At 41.5% G+C, this 25169-nt stretch overlaps 1 protein-coding gene across 1 annotated transcript in view; it reads left to right on the top strand.

Annotated features, from left to right (window-relative positions):
* The window catches only part of TMTC4 (transmembrane O-mannosyltransferase targeting cadherins 4), a 1460040-nt gene that overhangs the window by 1192863 nt on the left and 242008 nt on the right, over window positions 1-25169 (top strand). The window contains exon 14 of the mRNA XM_044071235.1: window positions 20621-20762. Within this exon, the coding sequence (XP_043927170.1) occupies window positions 20621-20762 (142 nt within the window). The remainder of the gene's footprint in view (window positions 1-20620; window positions 20763-25169) is intronic.

Here is a 25169-nt window from a genome sequence, read left to right as displayed (position 1 = left end):
AGCCACTCAGCCCTGGAAAGCATAACTTACAAATATAACTGACTGAAGCTTGGTCAGATATCATTAGGCACTAAGAAAATGTATATGTGCGAGCAAAGTGGTCAAGCAGTTAGGAAACTAGAAAACATGAAAGCATTATGAGTGCAAGCGGAGGGCATTGGGAGATAGAAAGTGCTACCTTTTGGGTCTGAGTTGGTCTTAGACTTTCAGCCAAATTCATCTTTTGCAAATGGATGAAGCAGGTGACAAACTAAACAAATCAAATATTGAGAAAATTGTTTAAAAAGTCTTTTTCTGTGGAAGGTGAAGCCCCTGACAACAGAGATGGCTACGCCCCTGTCCTGTCGCCACTTATCATAATCAACTCCCTAGTTGTTGCACTTCAGGGAAGAGGGAAAACCCCTCCCTTGGCAACTTTGATTCTCTAGCTGAATTTTTGACTGATTAAAAGGTTTCTGTAACAGAACAGGTTTCATTCACTTGGTCATCTTACTCCTGCGTTCAGAACTCAAGATTGCCACACAGATACTCAGTTATTTGACAAGAGCAGTACTTTTTGATGTTACACAGGATTTTCTAAGACGTGTGCCAAGAAAAAGTATTGTCAGTCATTCATTTTTACTTATTTATTTTACATTTGTTTACCGGGAAAAGTCCGACTGGACAACTTGTCCATTTTCAGCAGAGGCCCAGGGAGAAAAGCTCCACAAAATACAAAACAGAATAATAGTAGATTTATAACAAAGTTGCATGTCTAAATACAAAAAGAAATACGACAAAATCTGTGCATAGTATAAAACAGGATAATAGTACATAGTCTGAGCCCCATAGTACCACAGGACACCCAAATGGTTTTAATTTAAAACTCTTCATTGAATGTATTACTTCTACATCTCGGGTTGCTAACATTAAACAAGTTTTCAGAAGCCATGTGTTGTTTGATTTTAGATAATATAGGGTGTGATAAGTTGATATATACATTAGACCACATTTTAACTCCTCATGTTATGGAGGAAAGACATATGATAACTAAGAAGCTATCTGGTTGGTCGTTCTTCCCCAGTGTGTTCATTTCAAGAGCAGTTACTTGCAGGCAACATTGCCCAGCAACCTCTTCCCCTACTCTGGTGAACTGTCAGTATAGGTACTGTGCATCAAGTTGAACTTCATATGTCAAGACTTACCTCAAGACAGAGCATTGTTTCCTGAAGACTATAGTACAGTACTGTACAATTTAGGTACGACTCACGAAAGATCCCTCTTGTGCTGCTTTGGAGTCTTACCTGTTTCTGCAGATTACTTTTCATGTGTGTGTGGCTCTGCCTACTTTAGTACAGTTGCACATTTCTACATACCAGAGACATTTGTGCAGTACCATGGTACAGGGTCTGGTGGTGGTTCCTGATAGGCAAGTAGTGTGATCATTTTTGGAGCCATCCATGGCCTGAAAGTGACAAGACATAAATCATGGTTGCCTTTCATGCCAACATGGAAGTTTCATTTATTATAGGAACCTATCCGTGCATTAAGCTCGTAGTGTGGTCTTCCTTATTCTGGTTGTCATTCACTGATTATTTTCTATCCAAGCCAAGTGGGAGATCTTTTACACAACTTTGTTTTTCTTTCTTTTTAATAAGTCACTTTCTTGAGCCTTGTAATCTATCAGTTTAACTGATTTTTGATGCTCTTTATACAGATCTTTGTAGTATTACTAGTGGGACGTCTGCCACAGAAGGCCCAAAGTTTGGCCCCACTTTCAGAGTTCATTACCTTTCCCCCTTAAGAACAGGCAGACATCGGCACGTTAAGGACATTAGTGTGTTTCTTGTATAAAGCTGGCCATGACCTGCACATTTTAGGTCATTCTTGCTGCAGTTATTGCCGCATGAACCATTCTTAAAGTGTCTGTAGTTCAGCATTATTAAGCCAGACGTATCCTGTTGAAGAAATTTTCTTGTTGCTTTTTAGTGGTGAGTTACCTATAAAGATTACAACATATGTTGCATATTTTGCCTAGGACCAGAAGACACCATTAAAAATGTTTGTGTTTGCTAGAGACTTAACCGCAAAACATTTTGGAGAAGGGAGAGTTCCCATCAAAACTACTTACAATAGGAAGAGTCTTCAGGTCTTGTTCCATACCTGCACAGTGTCTTCAAGTTTGTCCCTGCCCCCCCAAAGATGTGAAGGTGGTGGAGACTCAGGAGATATGACCAAGGCATCTGTCATCTCTGTATGCCTCAAGGAGCAGTGGTATAATTAGCTGTGCTGTCGCTGCCTGAGGCTCGCCACCCTTCAACCCTTCAAATTTAACTTGAGGACAAAAAAACTCTTAAGGCTTGAAGAGAAAAAAAAAAAACCTTTTCTGTCTTTAAAACTGTAGTAAACTGCATGCTACATGTGTACATTTGTAGCAAGCAGCTAAAACACTTCAATGCAAATGTTATACTGGCATGCAAATGTTAGCATTAAACTGAACACTGATTGGCTTTTGCTGATTGTGTCCCCTAAAACTTTACAGCTTGGGGCGGCTGCGCCTTTCACCTCTGCCTCACTATGCTGCTGCCAGTGACACATTTTTACAGCCTTACCCACACACAAAACCCTTATATCTCAGTTATCTTACTCCTCAGAGTCTTTTTGGAGGCCACCATGTCCACAGGTCAAGCTGAAGCCTCTGGCATAGAACTGACTGAAAAAATGAGATGTCTGTAGCCAAAGCCCATTTTGTAGTTTTTGGAAGGGGGGATGGTCAGCCTATGATTTTAGTTTGGGATTTTGGTCTGGCAGGTAGTGTACAGGAGTAAGGCTGTGAGCTGTTGCTTGTGATCTAGGGATTGATTATCTTACCCTCCATTTGTCTACTGTGTGACCTTGAGCAAGTCACTAAACCAGACAGTGCATAGGGGAAAATGGGAAATTGGGCAAGACTCCTCAGTGGCCTGCTGGACTGTATGCCTACTAAAAATCTATAAATCAAAGACGCCCCAGGTTGAGATGTGAAGAACTGGAACTCTCTTCCCCATGTCCACATCAAGAGAAACTATCCCTGCCAAGAGTGTCCAAAAGCCTAAGTATGAGACTTGCCCCCATCAAGCTCCTTACACCTGGCAGACCCTCACTTTTCACCCTGAATGACTTTGGCTCAAGTGTTGCTATACGTTCTGTAGAACTTAAAGCTAAGTACAGCTCAGCCCTCAGTGTCTGGAGTCCCATCTGATTAGAGAAAGTAGAAACCCACACCAAGGAGGGATTTTGACTCCTCACCAATTGAAGAAGAAGAATTTAATTATGCATCCCAGGTGTCTTTCCCCTTTAGAGGCATCATGTCTTCTGTTTTTTTTTTTTTCATAAGGGAAATCTCATCTGGCAATACTCTTTGTAAAATGAAAGAACACTTCATATGTGAAGCCACAGAGAGATCAGATGCCCAGAAAAAGTGTTTTGATCTGCTGGGTCTGGATGCTGCTAAACATCTAGCAGGTTCTCCAGTTCTGAAGGCTTTAAAGGAAGCCTTCTTTTTGGTACCAAGGGATCTGACACCTAGCTTCCTGCCATTAAAAGGACCAATAAGTTTTGCAAGGTCCAGTACTCCCATAAATTTGTTTCATACAACTCCTGTGGCTAATCCATCAGTAGTACCTCTAGATCCATATAAGGGGTCTCGACTGGTTCTTGCCTCTAGTACCCTTTCCATGGAGATCAGACTACTAGACTTCTTTGGGATGAAAGTGCACAGAGCTGCCACCCTGACCATCAGAGCCATTGACTATAAATATATTTATGACTAAGATTTAGCAAGCCTCCTTGACTGGATGAGAGAAAGGAGTAGAGAAAGGTGTCTTATGTGGACATGAGGGCAAAATTACTGGACTTTACCCACAGCATTAGTCAGGTAGCTAAACACACTGTTAGATTTTGCTGCAGTGCTGTCTATGCAGCATCCACAGTGGCTGATGCATCATCTGTGATTAGGAGGCATGCCTGACTGAGGCTTGTACCCCTGTAAGAGGATGTCAACATGCACCCCCTGAATGCACCATATGATAAAAGATATGCTCTGTGGGACCTCTACTGTTGAAGTATTTGAAAATATGGAGGAAGGTGGGAGAGTATGCAGTCAGTGGAAAAGTTTTTTTTATTACTCCATGCCAAAAATGTGGTAGGAATTACCCATTAAATTCCGGCCTCTACTTTTGCAGGCAAGGTAAGAGAAAGTATTTGGATTGTAAAAGGAGCTAGTACAAAAATAAATTGCAGGGGGGCCAGAAGATGAAGCCTTTTAGCCTCAGGGTCCTGTCTTCCAAACAAAGCAGCCTTGGCTATGTAGAGCTTCTCCCTTTCCAACTTCCCACCACAGCCCTGTCTGTATCCTCCACCCGAAGGTAGCAGAAAGGGTAATCTAATTTGTAATAACTTTGGAAAGTATCACAAGAGATGAGCTTGTGCTGCAACTAATCTTTTAGGATTGCAAATTTTATTTCTTAAGAAGACCACAGATGTCAGTTATACCCTGTGCTAAGAGACCAAGTGCATGTGGCCTTCCCAGGACTACTAAAACTCTTGCAACTAGGAGTAACAGAACCAGTGCCAAGTCCAGGTCAAAACAGGAGGTTCTATTTGAGACTCTTCCCAGTACCTAGAAAGACCATCTTTAGAGGCCACAAGTTTTGATAGAACTGGGAAGACCAGTTCTACTTCTCATATTCCCTCAAGCCCTGATGGCTACCCTGGACCTTTTGAGTGCATCTCTTCATATACCTATTCACAGGGATCTCCCATGCTTACATGCTTTCTCAGTTTTGAGGTGGGATGCTAAGGTATTTAGAAGGTTGTTGTTGTTGTGTCTTTCGGTTTATCCCGGTTAGGGGTCGCTACAGCAGAACTCTGGTCCGCTAATGTTTGGTAGTGGATTTTTACGTGCCAAGTTACCAGCCCTGATGCACAACCTTCAACGAAGGTACGCCCATTCATGCATTACTCCACACAGAAGACGCTCTAGCTGAGAATCGAACAGGACAACGTCTTGCTGTGAGGCGACAACGCTACCGCAGCACCACTACCACGGTATCTGGCTAAAATAACAGTTTTTTTTTTTTTTTTTGCAGAGCCAAAGCCATTTGCATTTACCCCTGAATGGATGACTGCATCATCCAGACTGTATACCAGTAGGGGTGGAGAGGGCTGTGCAGTTCACCATTGCTTGTTTTCAAAACCTTAGATTCTCATTGATCCCCAAATCAAGCCTCACTCCTCCCAAGTGAAAGGTATTTCTAGGGATTTTACTGGGTGCAGCAACAAGAAGGCCTTCCTCCCTTAGGACAAAGTAGAATATCTTTCACAGTATTTTTAGACCCTGAATAAAAGCCTATAGTCACAGCTAAGGAAGCTTAAGAGCACTAGTACTCATGGCCTGTACTATATCAGTGGTCCCTCTGGTGAGGATGCACAAGAGATTGTTCTAGTGGTACCAAAGAAGTGCCTGAAGTCAGTCCTATCAGAACTTGGAGCATATGGTCCCTATAGTTCCTTTTTAGGCGGTGTTCCAGAGACCAAATTACCACTGTAACAGCTACAAACAAATGCAATTTGAAGGTCATGCTGCCCAACGCTAGAAGTTTAAATCTCAAAATGCACTCACTCAAAGTACTCCTTAAAATGGAGAACACTGACATTTGCACTGTAACAGAGCCCTGGTTTAAGGGAGCAGAAAGCACCCCTGCACTACCAGGCTACAACTCATTCCACACCTTTCGGCCCCAGAACTTGGACTGAAGCTCCAAAGGTGGTGGTGTTTCCATATTCATAAAGGATGCGCACACCTCCAGATTGGTAGCCTAACATAAACATCTGAGATACTTTAGGTGCAGCTAACATTGGGTAAGACTGCGATTCAAGTTGTAGCCTGCCATAGGTCCCCAACCATGTCCCAAGATTCACACTCCACATTCCTAAGCACCCTGGAGAATATTAGGGTCCAACCTAACACTCTCATTCTGGGCAACTTCAACTACCCCTCCATTAACTGGGAAAACTATTCATGTACCAATACACTTTCCCAATGCTTTCTGGAATTCATTAATTCCAATGCCCTGCACCAACTCGTTTTTACTCCCACTAGAGGTAGCAACATCCTTGACCTGGTCATTACTAATGTGGGCAACCGTTGCTCTACAACAATAGTCATCTCCTCCCTGGTTAGATCCAATCACAAGCTAATCACCTTGGAAATCCACATCCCTCACACCCCCCAAACAAAGGTAACCACTGTGAAAAACTTCTCCAAAGCTAACTTTGGGCTTCTAAAAACAGAGGTGGCTAACTTCACGGCACCCATCCAAATGCATGACTGCCAAATCATACACCAATGCACTGTACAAACACGTACACAAATGCATGGATCTTGCCATACCCAATAGAACTATGATGCTCTCCTCAAAAAAAGGAAGCTAATCTGGTGGTCCCCTGCCATACTCAAACTCTACAACAGAAGGAGGAAACTGATGCGGAATAAGGTGAAGTCCCAAGACTGGAAAAACTCCCTTATCAGCCTCAGCAAAAGGTTAAGATCCCTCATCAAATCCTCTAAACCTAGCTATGAAAACAGAATTGCAGCAGGTAGTAAAGACAACCACAAGGCCTTCTATAGTTCTGTAAAGAATCTCCATGGCAATATCCAGATTTGCTCTGAGCTACTGCACAATGGTACCTCCTATACCGAGCCAACAGATATTGCAAATATACTGGCGGACAGATTCAGTGCTAACTTTACCCCCCCAAAAGGACCAATCACAATACCAGTAGAGTTCCAGGCACCCAGTATTACTGCTGCACAGGTTAAAACAGCACTGTCCAAGGCCAAGAATACAGCTTCTATTGGACCTGACAGCATCCCTGGCTGTGTTTTACATGAACTACAGAGTGCACTGGCACCTCACCTGTGCGCCCTGTTCAATCACAGCCTCACCTCAGGCTTTGTCCCTACTGAATGACACACTGCTGCAGTCATTCCTCTCCACAAAGGAGGAGCGACTACAGACCCTGGGAACTATCGCCCCATTAGCCTGACAAGTCTGATATGCAAAGCGATGGAACGCATCATCATGGACCTAATAAACAAGGATATAGGGAATCTCCAAACTCTGGATCCTACACAGTTTGATTCTGTGAAGGGTAGATCATGCCTGATCAACTTGGTCGACTTCTTTGAGTCAGTCACCAGAGCTGTGGATGAAGGTAAGGTGGTTCATACAGCCTACCTTCATCTGGCCAAGGCCTTTGATACCATTCCCCACTCAGGAATCATATAAAAACTTACTAAGCTAATCATCAACCCCTATATCACTAGGTGGGTTGCAAACTGGCTCACAGATAGAACCCACAGTCTGAAAGTAGCTAACTCCAAGTCAGACTGCCGACCAGTCACGAGTGGAGTCACACAGGATTCAGTCCTGGGTCCTCTCCTGTTTGGTATCTACTTCTTTGAAGTCCAGGCCAACATGAAGGGACTCTGGAAGACAGTTTTGCTTTTTTTTGTGCTGGGGTAATGGTGAAAAAATTTTATTTTTTATTTATTTTACTACTTGATGTGCTTTGGTTTTACACTTGCCTTTGGGTTCTTGGTTTGTTGTGTCTGCGATTGTTTTTTAACACTGTGGTTGACATTCACCATTCACTCTGGCTGACAAAGTTTGCACATGATTGCAAGTTGGGAGCTATTATTAACTCCCCAAGTGATGTTGGCATCCTGCATAAACACCTCAATGAGACCAATGACTGGTGTCAGAACCATGGCCTTAAGCTCAGTGCCAAAAAATGTGTCTTCATCTCCTTTGCGAAAAACCCAGTTCCCTTGAATTACCACATTGATGGTAGTCCACTGAACACAGAAGGCGTTATAAGAGATCTGGGAACACAGGTTGACAGCAACCTCTCTTTTGACCACCACGTTGCCACTGTAGTCAGAAAGTCCTTTTATGTGGCACATCTCATTACAAAGGGTATTGCATCCAGGAAAAAAGAGGTCATTGTCTCCTTCTACTCTTCCCTCATTAGGCCAGTCATCGAGTACAGTTCCCCATTTGGCATGTACTTCACTAGACACCTGCAACAACTGGAGAGGCTGCAAAAGTACCTCACAAAGAGGATCCTAGGCCTTAAACACTTGTCGTATATGGACCGACTCAAAAAATCCAACTATTCTCTGTCTCATATCACCTTCTTAGTGGCGATCTCTTCTTGACTTACAAAGCCATGTCTGACCCAGCTCCGTTAGAAATGCTACATCTAAAGAAATCCCAATTGCTCTGCACCACACGCTCCAGAAACCTCAACCTCATTACCATAATCAACAGAACATGCTGGAGGGACAGGTTCATAACCCAGAGACTGCCCATGCTATGGAACAGACTTCCCATACATGTCAAGCGGAGGACCTCACTGGCCCTCTTCAAGAGAAATCTTGATGAGTAGATGGGAAATAGAAAATTCACGCCGGGGATCACTCCAGTGGCTCTACTCGACAGAGGCACTAGAAACTAAGGTTGGGTAGCACGATGCTAGGGTAATCCTATGGGCTAGGCTTGTAAAGGCTCCAGGGCCATTAGCCTAGTACACACCTATGAACCTATGTATGACACAGGAGTTAGAATGGTGCTTCAGTCACATCAGACAGAACCAAGGGAAAACCCTTCAGAGAGAATCCCTAAAACATAAAAAAAGGGGGAACTTGATCTTATCCTTTTGCAACCTGGCTGTGACTGCTTGTGAGACAGCTTTTCAGTCTGAAGTGACCCTAAAGGCAGCCTGCATCCAGTCCCAGCTGAACTGGCAGATCAATTAAGCAGATCCCAACAAGTGCATGCTACATGAAGATCTGTTCCTTCAGTAACTCAAGTGGAGTGTCGGACACACAGATGATTGTACTTCTCTGTGAAATAAATAAATAGCTGAGGAATTCCTGCTCCAGAGCATTGCACAAAGAAGTTTGGGTACTGAATGACTTCTCCTTCAAATGGATAGGTCTGCTTCATATGCATTCCTTCCAAGCCTTCTCCTCCCCATGGTGATCCAGAAGGTAAGAAAACAGACACCAAAAGTGATTTTGATACCACCCTTCTACAAAGAGCCCTTTCTGGTGTTTCATAAGTACAGGATTAGCCTTAGACCCACTCCCCTTCTTTGTGTCAAAAGTGGTTAGTGACTCTACATCAGTGAAGATGTACAGTAGCTTGTTTCTTTCCTAACCCTCCCAGAACAAGGAGCAAAGTATCATTCACTCCTTTGTTGTACTTGAGCAACTGAGATATTACCTAGATAAAACAGAGCATCAGAACTGTAGGTCAGCTATTTGTCCTTTGTAGCTGGGAAGGAATAAAAAAAGTCTCCAAACAAACAATTTTCAAGTGGCTGAAGGTTTGCATTCCATTGTCTTTCTCTTTCATGGGAATAGGTTGGAAGAGAGTGTCAGAACCGATAGGACTAGAAGTACACAAGCCACTGAGGTTTCCCTTAAAGATTGTATGCATAACGGTGAAACGAAATGCATCGTGCATTCTGTTCCACAGACGTAGCAACGTTTGATGGTGGACAGTAGCTGTTCTGTTCTTATTTTTCACATAAAATACAGTGAAATGAAATGCAGTGCATGCATTCCATTCCACCAATGTAGCAAAGTATGCTGGTGGCTAGTGGCTATTCCATTCCTATTTCTCACTTAAAATGCAGTTTTTATGTGAAAAAATAGAGGACTTAACAGGTATGTGCCATCACAACCAGAGTTGTACCATTTTCCTGCTGTGCAGCTGCCATGGGCATAACATAGTGACGTCTTTTTGGGGTCGGAAGTTTAATTTCTTAACTTCCTCCTAGTACACCATAACATCCATTTTAAAAAAATTACATTTTTGCTGCTATACCCATTCCCCTGCCTTTTAGTGGTACTTTCTATTTATTGGGAGAAATGGTATATCTTTTTTTTTTTTATTACATCTCGTCCTTGTCCTGAAGGGACACTACAGAGTAGCATATTATAAACGCAAAATGAAATATGACATATCCAGGCAATACTAATATTTAATGAATGCAGTTGTATTCATTAAATATTAGCTTTGAATAGGTGGCTGTGTTTTACTTAAGTTTTAAGCATTAAAAACATAATTGTGATGTTACATTAAAAGGCATTACTTCAACTGAAAACAACCCAACCTTAACATCATCACTTTGCAAAATGTGTTAACATAGTCAGAGCAGGCATGTACAGAACTCCACCCAAATAATAGCATTTTATGAAGAAAATATTTGAAAGTCACCCAGTTGCATTTTGGTGACATTTTTAAGTTGAATCTGGCAGACGCAAACTTACAAATGTGGTCCTAGTGCAACAGTGTGCCAGGTAAATTTTTTTGATTACACATGATCTTTAAATGGGTGAGTGGTCAATATATTTTGGAGGATGCCGTTTGGTCTTTGGTCCGTATGTTCTCTAAGTACTACAGACTAGGCATTGATTCCAGGCAAGGACTAAATTTGTTACTGCCATTCTACAGGACTTGTTATAACCCAACCTAAACAATTGATGTTCTTCGTATTTCACTGTTGCAATCATCACACTTGGGGTTATCTGCCTGCAGGTAGCCCTCAGTCAGCCAGAATACCAGAGACTTAGTATTTCTGCGTCGGATGCTGTCACTTCTTCCTTGACGTCAGGTCATCAGGGGTATAGAAACAGGCAGCCAATGCCATTACATCAGTCTTTCTTGCTGAGGAGGAGCCTGAAGCAGAAGCAGTTCGCAAGTGCCAGTCGGCCACTACCTGAATTTTTCATTTTTGAGTTGAATAATCCTAAAATCTTCTAAAGCTAAGTATCCCATTGAGGATCCTTTTTTTTGCTCTAACCGATGTCAGGAAAAGTTAACCGTTGTCTTGCCTGTGGATAGCAAATACCTCACCTGTTTAGGCCCAGACCACGACGTCCCTCGCTGTCAGTTTTGTGCCTTGTTTAACACCCGAACCATTCGTCATCAGGCTTTGTCGCTAAATTCTTTCGCTCTCTATCTCCGTATTCTGAAATGGCTTCGGTAAGCCATCCAATTACTGATCTTCCGAAAAAATGTAAGGATAAATACAGAGACAGACTGCATAGGTCCAAAACTGCCGACAATGCTTTTGTTAAGCTAGTCGCCAGTCCGCCGGTACTCAGTGAGGTGCCTTTGCAGCCCCTGATGCCCACTTCAATGGATTTGCAGGCCTCTGCTGAGACCCATTCAAAGTCTGGTATGCCACGAGATGCTTCTTAGACTATGGAACCAGCGGATGTCTCTACCTTGGATGGGTCCGGAGCCACTGTGCAGTCACCGGCTTCTAAGGCAGTTTTTCGATCTACTGATTTTCGGAACAAACCGGTGACTTCATTTTTAACCAAAACTACCGAGTTTCTTAGGCCGAGAGTACGCACTACACCTAGAAAACTAAACTGATGACCAAAGCGTATGCCCAGGCACCCATGCCACAAAAACAAATGCTTAGAATGGCTGAAGACCTTATTAAGCTGATTAGGGGAAGCCAGCCTTCCCCTGCGAAGAGACAAAGAATCCAATCCCCTTCAGGTTCTACAGACCAGGAGTCCGATAACTCTGAGCTTTCTGATTATGAAGATATGCCCTTATCCGCCTATGAAGATTCAGATGCAGAGGAATCCATTCCCTCTGCCTTCCCTCCAGAGGAGTTTTCTTTTGGTGAAACCCTGCATACTCATACTTTAAGAGAACATTTCCATTGGGAATGCCAAGGCTATCCTCAGTCCAAAAAGAGACTCAGAGAATTTTTAGAGTTGCCTCAGTACAGGCCTTTAGCTATACCCCCTGTCCTGGATGTTGTAGATGATGTTTTCATGGAATCCAGTCTTACTCCAGACACTTTATCTCCTGCCCCTAGGAAACCAGACAGGTACTATAGAGTACCTGATACAAGTTTCTTTTCAAGAATCCTACTGCTGACCCAGAGATCATTTCCCAGGAGCCTAAAAGTCTTAAGGCTACTACAGCCAAAAATCCCACCCCTGCGGACAGGGATTCCAGAACTTAGGGCAGATAGCAAGAGTTGCAGAGGTATAAACCTTCTTAACCTATCAGGGCATTGAATTGCCAGTTTTACATGCTGAAATGCCAGCATCATATTACGGAAATTATTAAACAAAAAGTTGTAACTTTTCCAGAATGTGCAGAAAACAAAGAATTGCAAGAGCTTATGCACTCTACAAACCAAGTTAGTAAGCATACTTTGCAGTGTGGCTTTGATGCCGTAGAAGCATCTTGCAGGGCAGCAGTCACTGACTCTGTACTGAAAAGAAATGCTTGGCTGAAGGAGCAGACCTTGCCAGATCATGTCAAGTCTAAATTACTAGACGCTCCTTTGAATAAGGACTGTTTGTTTGGCACCAAAGCAGAAGAGGTTTGTAAAACGATGGGAAAAAAAGCTAAATCTATGCAGACTGTTAAAGAATTCCTACAAGTACAGCCCCTAGATTCAGTAGATATTGCCCTTCAAAACACTGGTCCTTTCCAGCCCCCTCCAGGCCTTCCCAAACAAGACCCAGGGGAAACAGACCACCCAGACTACACTGTCAGGGTATGCAGAGATCTAAGCAATGGAGTGCCACCACCCCTAAATCAGGGAGTGGTAATCCACCTCCTTATGGAAGAAACTCACAATGACTTCTTCACTCTATTTCCCAGTCCTGCCAATTGCTTGTTCCCCTAGGAGGAAAACTTGCCCTTCATGCAAAAAACTGGATGTCCATCACTCAGGACCGATGGGTCCTCAACATTGTATCCCAGGGGTACACATTTTATTTCCATTCACTGCCAGCCCCAAGCGGGTTTCCAGACCTTCCTCCAAACCAGTGGGCAGAGGCTCAAAACCAATTACTTTCCCTGTTCAATATCAGAGATATTCAATCTGTTCCAGTAGAACAGAGGGGTCAAGGATTCTACTCCAGACTCTTCCCGGTACCCAGGAAAGAGGGCTCTTGGTGCCCAATCCTGGATCTTTTAATTCTCAACACCTTCCTGGTGGCACCAAAATTCAAGATGCTTACCCTGCAACAGCTTCTCCCTATGTTAGCCAAGTATGCCTGGTTAGTCACCCTAGACTTAAAAGAAGCCTATCTGCACATCAACATAAGGGAGTCATGCAGGAAGTATCTGCGTTTTAGGGCATAGTCTATGCATTATCAGTTCTCTGCACTTCCCTTTGGCTTATCTATTGCGCCCAGGGTATTCACAAAATGCCTGGCTCCAGCCATTGCATACTGCAGGCGGAGAAATATCCAAATTTACCCGTACTTGGACAACTGCCTGATTCAGGCGGTCAGTCAAGAATTGCTGCTTCAGCACCTGGTATTTGTAAAAAGCCTTCTCAATTCATTGGGGTACACCGTCAACAAAAAGAAATCACAATTTGTACCAGTCAAAAGATTGTATTCCTGGGAGCAAGCTCGGTTACAGCTTCCCTGATGGCATTCCTCGCTTCAGAAAAACAGGTCTATCTGACAAACTTCTTCAAACAAATGGCCACCGGAACCCAGCTATCTGCAAGAAAAATACTGCAAGCCCTAGGGTTCATGGTCTCATGTATACTGCTAATTCCATATGCAAGACTGCATATGAGGAAACTTGAGTGGTACTTAAAAAGTCTTTGGTGCCAACATTCTCAGGACCTGGAAAAAGTCATTCCTATCATACCTTGTCTAAGGACAGAGTTCCTTTGGTGGGCAGAAGCATGCAACCACAACAAGGGACTGCCTTTTACTCAACCCTACACCACCCAGACCCTGACCACAGAAGCATCAGACTATGCATGGGGGGCTCACATGGCTGGCAAATATATTCAGGGCCACTGAATCCCAAGTCAAATTCATCTGCACATCAACCAAAAAGAGATGCTAGCTGTACAGAATGTCCTGACAGCTTTCAGATACCTACTCTTGCTAGGACAGCTGCTGATAAAAACAGACAGCACCACAGTTATGTGGTACATCAACAAGCAGGGGGGATCCCATTCTTACCCACTCTGCAGGTTAGCCATGGCCCTGTGGAACACTGCCTTGGACATCCAAGTCCATCTACAAGCTCAATTCCTGCCAGGCAAACAAAACTCACTGGCAGACGACTTAAGCAGATATCTCCTAGACCCACACGAGTGGAAATTGGAGCCCATCACCTTCAACCTTCTGATTCAGAAATGGGGGACCCCAGAGGTGGATCTCTTTGCCTCCCCATACAACCACCAGCTAAGCAAATTCTGCACAAGGAACCCTCACAGCAGGGCCTGGAAAGTGGATGCCCTATCCTTTCAATGGGAAAAGCTCTCAATTTATGCCTTTCCCCCTCTGCTCCTTCTCAAGAGTGTTACTCAAGGTAAAACAAGACAGGCCAAGGACAATTCTGATTGCCCCGGACTGGCCATGCCAGCACTGGTACCCACTCCTGCTCATCCTGACAACAGTGCCACCCTGGCACCTACACCAGACCCCAACCCTGCTTTCTCAGCAGGATAAACAGATTTTGCATCCACAATTGCTAACCCTAAATCTTGCAGCCTGAAGTATTCCTTAAATACTACATTAGCAACCCTAAGCAAACAGGTGCTGGACGTAATTGTTGAAGCCAGAAGGCCCAGTACAAAGAAATCCTATGCTGAAAAGTGGAAAAGATATTGTTCTTGGATTCACTCTAAAGGAAAGGACACAACACTGCCCTCCTTACCTCTAATCCTGGATTACCTAGCAGAACTACTCCACAGTGGCCTATCCTTCTCCTCCATTAAGATCCATGCCTCTGCCATCTCAGCTCATTACAACACTGAGCCACCTCTGTTCTCTCACCCTCTCATCAAACAGTTCCTGAGAGTGGCAAACAACTTAAGGCCACCAAGAAGAGCACCCACCCCTGCTTGGGACCTTAACTTTGTACTGGAAAATCTCACGTTTCCCCCTTTTGAACCTGCTGCTTCAGCAGAGTTAAAATTCCTCTCTTGGAAAACAGCCTTGCTTCTAGCCATCACTTCATTTAGAAGAGTGTCTGAGTTACAAGCACTGATGGCTGTGGAACCCTTCATTATTTTCCATGCGGATAGGATTTCCCTCAGGACTAACCCTTCCTTTATGCCTAAAGTGGTGTCCAGTGTGGCTCTCAATCAATCCATCCATTTGCCAACCTTCTTCCCTAATCCTCAAAATAAAGGGGAAAGAATACTGCAGTCTTTGGATGTGCACAGACAGCTCAGATTCTACCTTGATAGGACTAAGCCTTTCAGAAAATCTGACCAGTTGCTAGTCAGCTTTGCAACAGAGGCAGAGGGCAAGGCCATTTCAAGACAAACCATTTCCAAATGGATAGCATACTGCATCCATTTCTGCTACAAGCACCTTGGAAAACCATCCCCTCCTGGGGTCAGAACACATTCCACTAGGGCTACAGCTACCTCTACATCATTTCTCAGGGAAGTCCCTACCATGGACATCCTGGAAGCTGCTACCTGGAGTTCTGTACGCACATTCACCAAGCATTACCACCTGCCTATCTTTTCCAAATCCAGGGCAGGTTTTGCTACAGCAGTCTTGCAAGGCCTACTAGCCATCCCTAACTCTTCTTGACTGCCTCTACCCTTCCTCAGCTTTGGGAATCAACCCATGTATGACGACTGCAACACTGAAACATGAAGAACATAGTACAGTTGTGTGCATTTACCATAAATGTAGATGTTTGAGTGTATTCACTGTTGCAGTCCTAGTTTCCCTCCCTCCAGCCCCCTGGTTTTCTCTATCTCTATATCTCTCCTCTCTATGGCTATTCCTACTGGTATTGGTATTTACTTTTTACTGGTGGTGTTTTCCCCACCATATCTTAGCTCCCTATTTGGGGGCTTCTGACATTTGGGGCCAGAAAAACTGATGTAATGGCGTCGGCTGCCTCTTTTTATACCCCTGATTACCTGACGTCAAGGAAGAAGCGACAGCATCTGACGCAGAAATACTAAGTCTCTGGTATTCGGGCCGACTGAGAGCTACTTGCAGGCAGATTACCTCAAGTGTGATGACTGCAACAGTGAATACACTCTAACATCTACATTTATGGTAAGTATACACAACTGTACTTTCTGCCTCACACTCTGTGTGAGATTGTTCCAGTACTAAGTATGACTGCAAAAGTTACTGTAGTAGTAGTTGTTTAAGTAGATCACTGTTGCAGTATTTGTTCCCCCTGTAACCATTCCCTTTTCTCTTCCTTGGGCATCCTGGGACTGCCATGGGGTACCTATCCCTATTCATTTACCACTTCTCCCTCATCCTCTATAAGGGCCCCAGATTTACTCAGGTGTGGGTAGGCTTGAGGAATCCAGTTTCCACAAGTTCATGGCTCAGACAATGTCCACTGGTGTTCCTAAAATGATCCTTTGGACCATGTCCAGGAATAGACAGGGTGGCCATCCTGCTGGCTTTCCGGGCAAGAAAGCTCTAAAATGACATGGGTAGATGCCAGCTTTATACAGGAAGCATACTGACTCCCTAATGAGTGGACATTCATCCAGTCTGAAGGGAGAAGAGTGTTAACTTCTGAACGTCAGGCTGGACATTGGATCTTCAGTAGGGAAAGTCCTAGAAGTCTAGTAGTGATGTGTTTTACTATTATAGTAAGTCGTTACACAATTCTTCTTTCTCATTCCTTATATGCCAGCTGCAGGGAACTGAGGAATGTGCTGCCCTACGTTTCAAATTTTTAGAGGCTTGGTGCACCAGTCCTAAACAATGAATGGTGAAGTATGAAAGCTGATATACGTAAATGATGTGCTTTAGCTACAGATTTTGTTCTGTATCTTCACATCACTGGTTACTGTTCAATCCAGAATCCTTCCCATTCCCCTGTCAGGGGCTTTGCTCACTCCATCTAAACTCATGTTAGGCCTTTCAGGTATTTCTTCAAACACAGGACATAAGACTGTACTTTAGACAGGAGGGGACCATACTTGAACTATGAAGCACTCCTTTGTCTGCTCTCAATGAATCACTCTGGATATAGCTACTGCACGTGGCAGGGAATATGGTTAAATATTATAAATCATTCCAATGTTCCCAAATGATTTACAACTTATAAGGAAAGTCATTATCTCATCCTGCATTTTATCCATTCTACCCATTACAGTTCTACTTCACAAAAATAAGGTTTTAGCAGTTTAATTGCAAAAGGAGGTAGGAAACACACATATAATGAAATGATGATGAAGTAGCATAATTTGGAATTCGCTCCTTTTGTAGTGTGCTGCAGATTTGCTGTTCACCCACTATTTTATAAATGCAAGCTCTTCAGATATATGTCACTCTAGGCCAAGACAAAAGGTGGGGTAATACTGCATTATCACATCTTGTTAGTGAAAACTACACAACATTTATGTAGCGATTGACTGCCAGTACTTTTGTGACTTTTGAGTCTCCCATTGTCTCTACTTTTCAGTTTTCTGACCATTCTGAATGATGCTAATCCCTCTCATGCTACCTTCCCTGTTTCTCCTTTTCATTACCAAAGTGGGACAAACTTATTTATAATGGAAAGCTAGTCTTTCCAGTCTACTTGTCTGTTAAGGAACTTAAACAACGTAACATACGTAAAGGCAAAGAAACAATTAAGCACTGTATATAAAAACAAATAACCAAGTAATGCCTGAAATTAAAATTAAGATAAAAATATGATTAAAGGTCAAGTGTCTATATCTGTCCTTTGCAATATCGTATGCCTTTTTTACTTTCTTTTTTTCACCATGCTTGACAAGTTTCACAGCCTTTTTTTTCTCTCCCTCGATGTTGACATTAGGCCATGTCTAGTGCCGCTGGGGTGGAGTGCGGCATCTTCATTGCCGATGGGGTGCTGATTGTGTTACTCTGGTACCTAGACTGTGTCTTGTGCCTCAGGTTAGATTGCAACTCCGAATCTTTCAAGCTGCATGCAGATACACATACCTTAAAATAATTTTATTTTATTTTATTTAGCCTTTGTTGACTGTGTTACCCTCATTAGACTGTTGGACTCCTTTCAGTGGAGACCATCAGTGGTATTAATACTGACTAGGGGAAATTTGACCTACTGTTTTCGGTAGTTTGGATGGGATGTTTTACATCAGCTGTGCTACCACCAGTTTACTATCTAATAAGAAGGATAGTATACCCAAGACTGCAGTATGCCTTAATGCTGAACTGCAGTGTCAGTAATAAAAAATGAATTCAGTCATCTAGGATGGGAATACAAGTTACACTCCTCTGATCTTCCAGCACCAGTGGAGACTGTGCTACCTGTTAAGTCATTAGGACATGGAAGATCTACTGTTACAGCTAATAGCCTCAATTCCTGGGTAGAACAGAACAGTTAGATTTCAGACACTGAGAGTATTCAGTAACTTATAACAGGAAACAGTGAAATTGACCACCCTGTATTTCTTAACTTTTATATGTTCATTTGCATCCCTTGAGAATACCAACTTTAAAATATTGTGATTAATTGCATTACATTTCATTTCTCGGGTTTCTTTGTACCTTCTTAAACTGACATTCCTCTCATCATTGTTTTGGTCTGTTGTTTGTATTGTGGGTGTAATTGTACTATGCTGTTGCCATCTCATCTTTCCTTTATGTTGCTGCTTTTCTTGCTTTTCATCATGCTGTTAAGCAAGCAAAGACCAGAGTTTGGATAAATAAACAGTTGTAGAGTATGCCTTTGTTTGATCCAAGACTTACATGCCTCTTAAATGTTATCATTCTTTCACAGTGTCCACAGAGTAGAGAACTGAGCCAAGAAATGCAAAATGCAGATTATTTGAAAAAAACAGAGCCTGACATTTATGGTAACTTGAACTTTTTCAGCTTCAGCAATAGTTATCCTTTGCAGTTGCATTCTCTTTCATGTCCTCTACATAGTTACATCCTCCAGACAATATAGATATTCAGGAAAGAGCCTTATACGTTTGAAATTCTGAGAAAGTGGTACTTGAGTCTCATTGTAGTCAGTCGATTAATTCATTGGTGTAGTACTAGCTGTTCTTTTTCAGCCCACCATATGTTTTATCCTACGGTCCTGTGGGGGATGTTACCTGCACTAAATCATTGGATTACTGGGGTGGTCTAGCCAATGGTTGCCATCTATATCAGGGCTGCACCTGGGAGGATGCCAACAAAGTAGATGCAGAGCCTGCCATGTATGCAGCATCAGCCTTTGGTTTAATCTGGCTGGTAGAGAGACTCCCACAAGAATCAGTGGTTACTCTTTTTAGGTGTACTGCTGTCTTACTAACCTTGTTCAAGGATGCCCACACCTGTATCAGTACTTCATCAGCCTTGATACATATCAGCATACTGACAGGTTCTGTGATATCTATTTGCAATCAAAAGCTGTGCAGATTGCCTGATGATATTAAGATGGTTTAGGAATACATAAATTTTATCTCTGGTTAGTGGAAAATAAGATTCTCATCTGTGTTTTATTTCTTCAAGTCAGATTTGCATCTGGCTCTCTTTCCAGTTTGTCAGATTTGCATCTGGCTCTCTTTCCAGTTTGTTGTATCTAATGATATAGAACTGAATTATGCTTTATGCCATCTGGATGTTAGAAGGTTAGCTTAAACACAAACCAACCAATACCAGTGATCCAGACTAAGAAGTGACAATGTATGGTTTTAGATCACTTTTTTGTTTAAAACTAGGATACGGGTCACAATATTAGATCCATTATGCATGAACAAGAAATAAAAAAAAATGCATATTTTCCATGTTTGAAATGAGTGCACACAATATATGCCTGTCTTCATCGAGTAGAAAGTTTGTCATCGTAACTGAAAATGTGAAAATCAGTGAAGCATTTTTCAGATAAGTTGCTGTCAATATTGGTAAAGTTCTACAATTCACAACAAGGTGGCAGTTGTTTATTGAAATCATAATAACAAAACCACTGAAGTTCCAACTGCAGAATGCTAATTACTGCTTTCTTATTAGTGACAATTTCTTATCTAAAGATCCTAGTGTCTGCTGCCTTGATTTAATATTTACATAAGATTTAAACCGTCTTTCAGGTCTTACCAATACTTGCTGAGAAAATCAGTACCATTTCATGAATCTTTCACAAGCTGAAAAGAAAAACTTACAGTATTAACTATGTCTTTCATACAAACATGGTGGATTGTCTTGATATGTTTTCATTCTCAGAAAACCAGTGTGTGCCGTATTTGTATCTTGGTATAATAGAATAGAAAACCAGTTCAGCGGAAGTCTTCCTGGCTTGGTCATGAAAATTCTGAAAATGGAAAGCAAATCGAAATGAAACACTGCTCCTCTTTGTTGTTCTTAACCTATAAAACAAATTCATGTAGGAAAGGAATCTTTTCTTTTTCTTGTGGCTGATTGTGATCACACTGTGTTTAATAAATAATTACATTGCGTAGACGTGACTGCTGCTTTCAATATTTATAAGGAATATTTCTTTGTGGAATCATTTTTAGAACAGATATGTTTATTGATACAGATGCAGCAGTGATGGTAGTTATTTTAATAGCTTTTGTTCTTTCTTTGCAACGTTGGAAGGCCTGACTTTGCTGCAGCTTGGATGAATCTTGGAATAGTACAGAACAGCTTAAAAAGATTTGAAGAGGCAGAAAAAAGCTACTGGACAGCAATTAGGCACAGAAAAAAGTACCCAGACTGCTACTATAATCTAGGACGTCTGGTAAGTTTGATTTGGTTCCTGTTTTGAAAAAAAAAATAATAAATACAAGTAATGAGACTCAACCACAGCCAAGCCTATTAGTGATTTAAGACAAAAGTGATGTTGGCAGCCCGAGTTATAGAAAGAAAAGGGATGCTGTCTCTATTCATGTTCTGTTTCCTATGATTCTGACTCTTGAAAGCAGTGTGAGACTGCTCAGCGTCTGTGAAATGATGAAAGGATAATTTGTAAGTCAGCATATAGAGCTCTTGCTGCGATAGCCTTATGTTCTATGAAACCCCTAGCGGGGCAAGTTCAGCAAGCCTATCTACTTAGCCCGCTTCTGCCCCCTTGAAAAATTAGAGAAGCACATACAATAAGTGAAACTCTTCCAAGTGCTGACAATTCCACTGATATATATTTTAGATGACATCTTTTTATCGCCATATTATCCACTCAAGTTATTCTGTATTTTGCGTTAGTGACACTGTTTGTATGATTTATTTTTTCTAAAAAAGCTAACTCTTTAAAGCTAATAACTAAATGACTGTGCTACTCAAATCCATCTGTCACATGAACCACTGCATCATAAAGTGGTTCTGTTTATGTGTGTATAAATATGCAGGCATCTACAGTTCAAATAACTACAAATAGGTACAGTTTTGTCATTTTTCTTCTTTAAAGTATTTCTTTATCTAATAATGTGTGAAATGAAAAGTAATGCTTTATCTGGGAAAACCTACAACTTTTGTTACTGTCATTATATTTAGCATATGCTTTGTTATTACAACACAGCCCTGATGCATGTTTGGTGGAACGCCTTATGGTAAAGACACAGCAAGAGATTGTTCATTCATTCTAGCGACTAATGTCATAGTCCTCGTAGTCACGTTGCTAGTCATATAAAGGCAAATTATGTGAGTATTCTAGTATGATATTATGTTGGGTTGCACATGACATGCTAGTGCACTGAGATTAACTGAAAAGGTCAAGCATTTCCTAAAGGAAAAAGAAAATTAAACAGTAATTTGCATATAAAAAGTGATATGCGAGTACTTTTGAAAGCCACTGTTATTTTCTTTAGTATACATGCAAATAAACAAGAATTTGGAAGAATACCAGTAGTTTGTCAAGCTCAGCCCTTGTGTGACTGACCTCCTTTCTCTCATTTTGTACTTATTCCAGGCTCCCTTGAATCTGTTATATGACCTTCATGTCATCACACTTTTTCTCACACTTTATCCCTTGGCTCCTACCTGCCCCTCATTAGAAAGTCCATTCATTCATTCATTTTACGTCCCAGCTTATAACTTCCCTTTTTGATTCCATCTTAACTGTACCCATTAGACATTTCTGTCCCATCCTTTGAGCTGCCTTCTTTCCTCTAACCTTTTTTTTCAGTTTCCATCTTCATTCTCATCATGTTAGTGGGTCTCATCTGCAAGCTATGCAGCAGTGTGATGTATTTTTCTCTACGGATCCTCCAGAACTATGTATGTGTAGTATTCTGTATGGGACCTTTAACATCACATCCAAAATGGACAGATGGCATCTGCTTCTGTGGAGTCTACCAAGTCATCATACAACTCAGCATTCTGATGTTGTTTTCCTCGGCTTGCTCACACTGCATTACGACTGAATTGTATGTGCAATAGTTGTTTCTCAGCCTTTGTACCATTCTCTGCATTTTTTGATTTTCCCCAGAGATTTCTGTTTGTTCATAGGTAGGTACTAGGTACTAGGCTATCGGCCCAAGGGCCTACGCAAGCCTAGCCAACAAGGTTCCCTGGCTTACGCCACCCAAGCAAGTTATTTTCCTGTGCCACTGACAAGCAGACACACAGAAGTGATCCCCGGGGTGTATTTCTTTAAATTAATTCATAGCCCTTTTTTATTTGTCCAGTGTACTGTTTCATAGGTCTCACCGTAGACTGTTTTCCCCAATTCTGGATACTGCAAGAGTTTTGATATTAGTTAACATGCCAATCCAGTTTTCCAGCCCTGTGGTGATATATGACACATGCATAGCATACAGGACCAACCTAATGTCATCCTCTTATGTTACACTAGTCACTGGTTGCTTACTAAACAACTTCTTTTCATTTACTGGCATCTGTTTTCAATCTGTCATTCTTCTCTACTCCTTGTCAGTGTGTCCCAAATCATGTCCCCACTGTTCCCCATTAGCTTGTACCTAAAGGAGTAGTGAAGTTAGGGGGGCTTTAAGATAAAGGAAAGCTAAGATGTCTGTGTTCTGAAGAGAAGTAATTTTCACAGCCTACAAGGGAAAAAAACTAATTCTCTCAGTGTATCTGTCTGCCAGTCTGTCAGGAATACCCCCACCCCCCAAAAAAAAAAAAACAAAAAAAAAAACTGCAGGCTTTTTCCACTTTAAAACAGTATTTTTTTCTGAAATTGTGAGATATTCTGTCACCATGTTTTGTCTTTGGAGATTACCGTAATAAACAGCCTAAGAATATTTAGGGTTTATTTATTTGTTTGTTTTACTGTCTTTTTCGTAATTATTTAGTGTCTTGATATATTGCCTTTTGTGTTTTCTAAGCCTTTTAATACTGAAAAAGAAAAAAAAATGACATGCTTTTTAATATTTATCAGAGTCTCTTCAATAAATTTACTTGGGAGTTATTTTAGTAGCTTGGGTATGTGCTTGCCTATAGGTTATAAGGGAGCTCTGGAGAACGTTCTTTTAATGGTTGTAGTATTCAGAACTTTTGAAACCGGAAACATTTTCCTTTTTTAGACTATGAAAGATTCCACGTTCTTGTTCCTGGACTTCACAACTATGCTTTACAATGTTTTAAGTATTACCATGTAAATGCTCAGTCTGTCTTAGTTTGTTCACTATACATATTCAGTCAGAGATGTAAATGTAATGTCATAATTAGAGACTTTAAGTAGTACAGCTTTCTCCACTGTCAAAATACAATTATTGATAAATGCATGTTATTTCAGTTCTCATTTTACAAAGTCAGAAACCTCAGTATCCTCAAAAAGACAACTCTTACAGCATGAATGTTGAATCCTTCATTTACCATGCATCCATCCATCTGTTTTCTGGTAATGTGCTTTATCCTGAGTGGGGAAGTGGAGATGTTAGAGCCTGTCCCAGCATCCAGTGGCCACAATGCATTAAAATCCATTCTGAAAAGGGCACTTCTCTAAAGCAGGACACATATACACACTTTCTCAGTCACTTGCTCACTACACAGACACACACCCCAATGGGCAATTTGGATAATGCAAATTCACCTACTGCATGTCTTTGTGAAGAGGAAGAAAGCTAGAATATTTGGAGAAGACCCACACAGTTGCAGAGAAGGCTTAACATATCCTATGGAAAAGACACACCCGCTGAGAACTGAACTGGAGAACTCTTGTTGTGTGACAGGAGTACAACTCACTTTGCCACTGCCTACCCATGTTCTTGTAACAGCATTCTGAAAATGTAAACAGACTCAACAGACTGGCATTTCTGGTAAAACTCATTGCTTCTAATCATATTTGACAGATTTAGTTAAGTTGGCATATATTTGTTACCTTAACTGGAAGGGAATGGTACATTTTTGATTAATTTAATTAGAAGAATGAACAGGAAGTCAAGAACACTTAAACATTTAAGGCTGTTCATGTTTATGTCATGTAGGTTGTACTTGTGTTAAGGAACTTTATGATACCAAGATGAATAAAGAAAATCTTGAATTGGAAAAAGCTATTGGCTTGAGGGAGGCTATATGTTTTTTCATATTCATGAGCTTTTTCTTCACTACTTTTGTGAATGTTAAATTCCTGACTGGAAATGAAAACAAAGGTAGTTTTTCTGTGCTCTGTAATGTATTCTTTGTGACAAGATGTGTTTTGGTTTCTGTTATTCATACTGCTCACTTTTGAACACAGTGAAATGGTGATTTAATTTGTTGTCATGGCCTAGAATTAAAACATATTTAAATAGCACTCGGAATGAGTCTGCCTGTGTTTGGACTGAAAAGTGATGGAAACTCAATTTAACAGAGAAAACTGAAAGTTTAATCAAATTCTGTTTTTTTTTTCCTTTTTTTTTCTTCTTTTGAGTCTAACTTTGACTGTGTTCTTTAATCAAGGCTGTACTCCATGGATCTATATTAGAACACCGAACATTCAAAATTTCGAGTGTTCAAATATCGAACCCTATGAATCGAAAATTTAAAACATCGAACATTCAGAACAGCAAACTTTTTCCTAGGGAAAACATTTGCCATTGCAAAACACATACACACAACAAACAAACAGCAATCCACACACATACACCTAAACTCTTACACCTAACCCTACACTAAACTGTACATACACCACTAACTATCCACTTACCTTAACCCAAACCCTAACGTCTGTCACTATCACACAGTCTCCTCATCCGCACCCTAACCCTAA

Source organism: Protopterus annectens, chromosome 5.part0 (genome assembly GCF_019279795.1).
Source record: "Protopterus annectens isolate FY-2018-M chromosome 5.part0, PAN1.0, whole genome shotgun sequence".
Lineage (NCBI taxonomy): Eukaryota > Metazoa > Chordata > Ceratodontiformes > Protopteridae > Protopterus > Protopterus annectens.
Note: the sequence above shows the minus strand (reverse complement) of the source record. Positions and strands in the feature narration are given on the sequence as shown.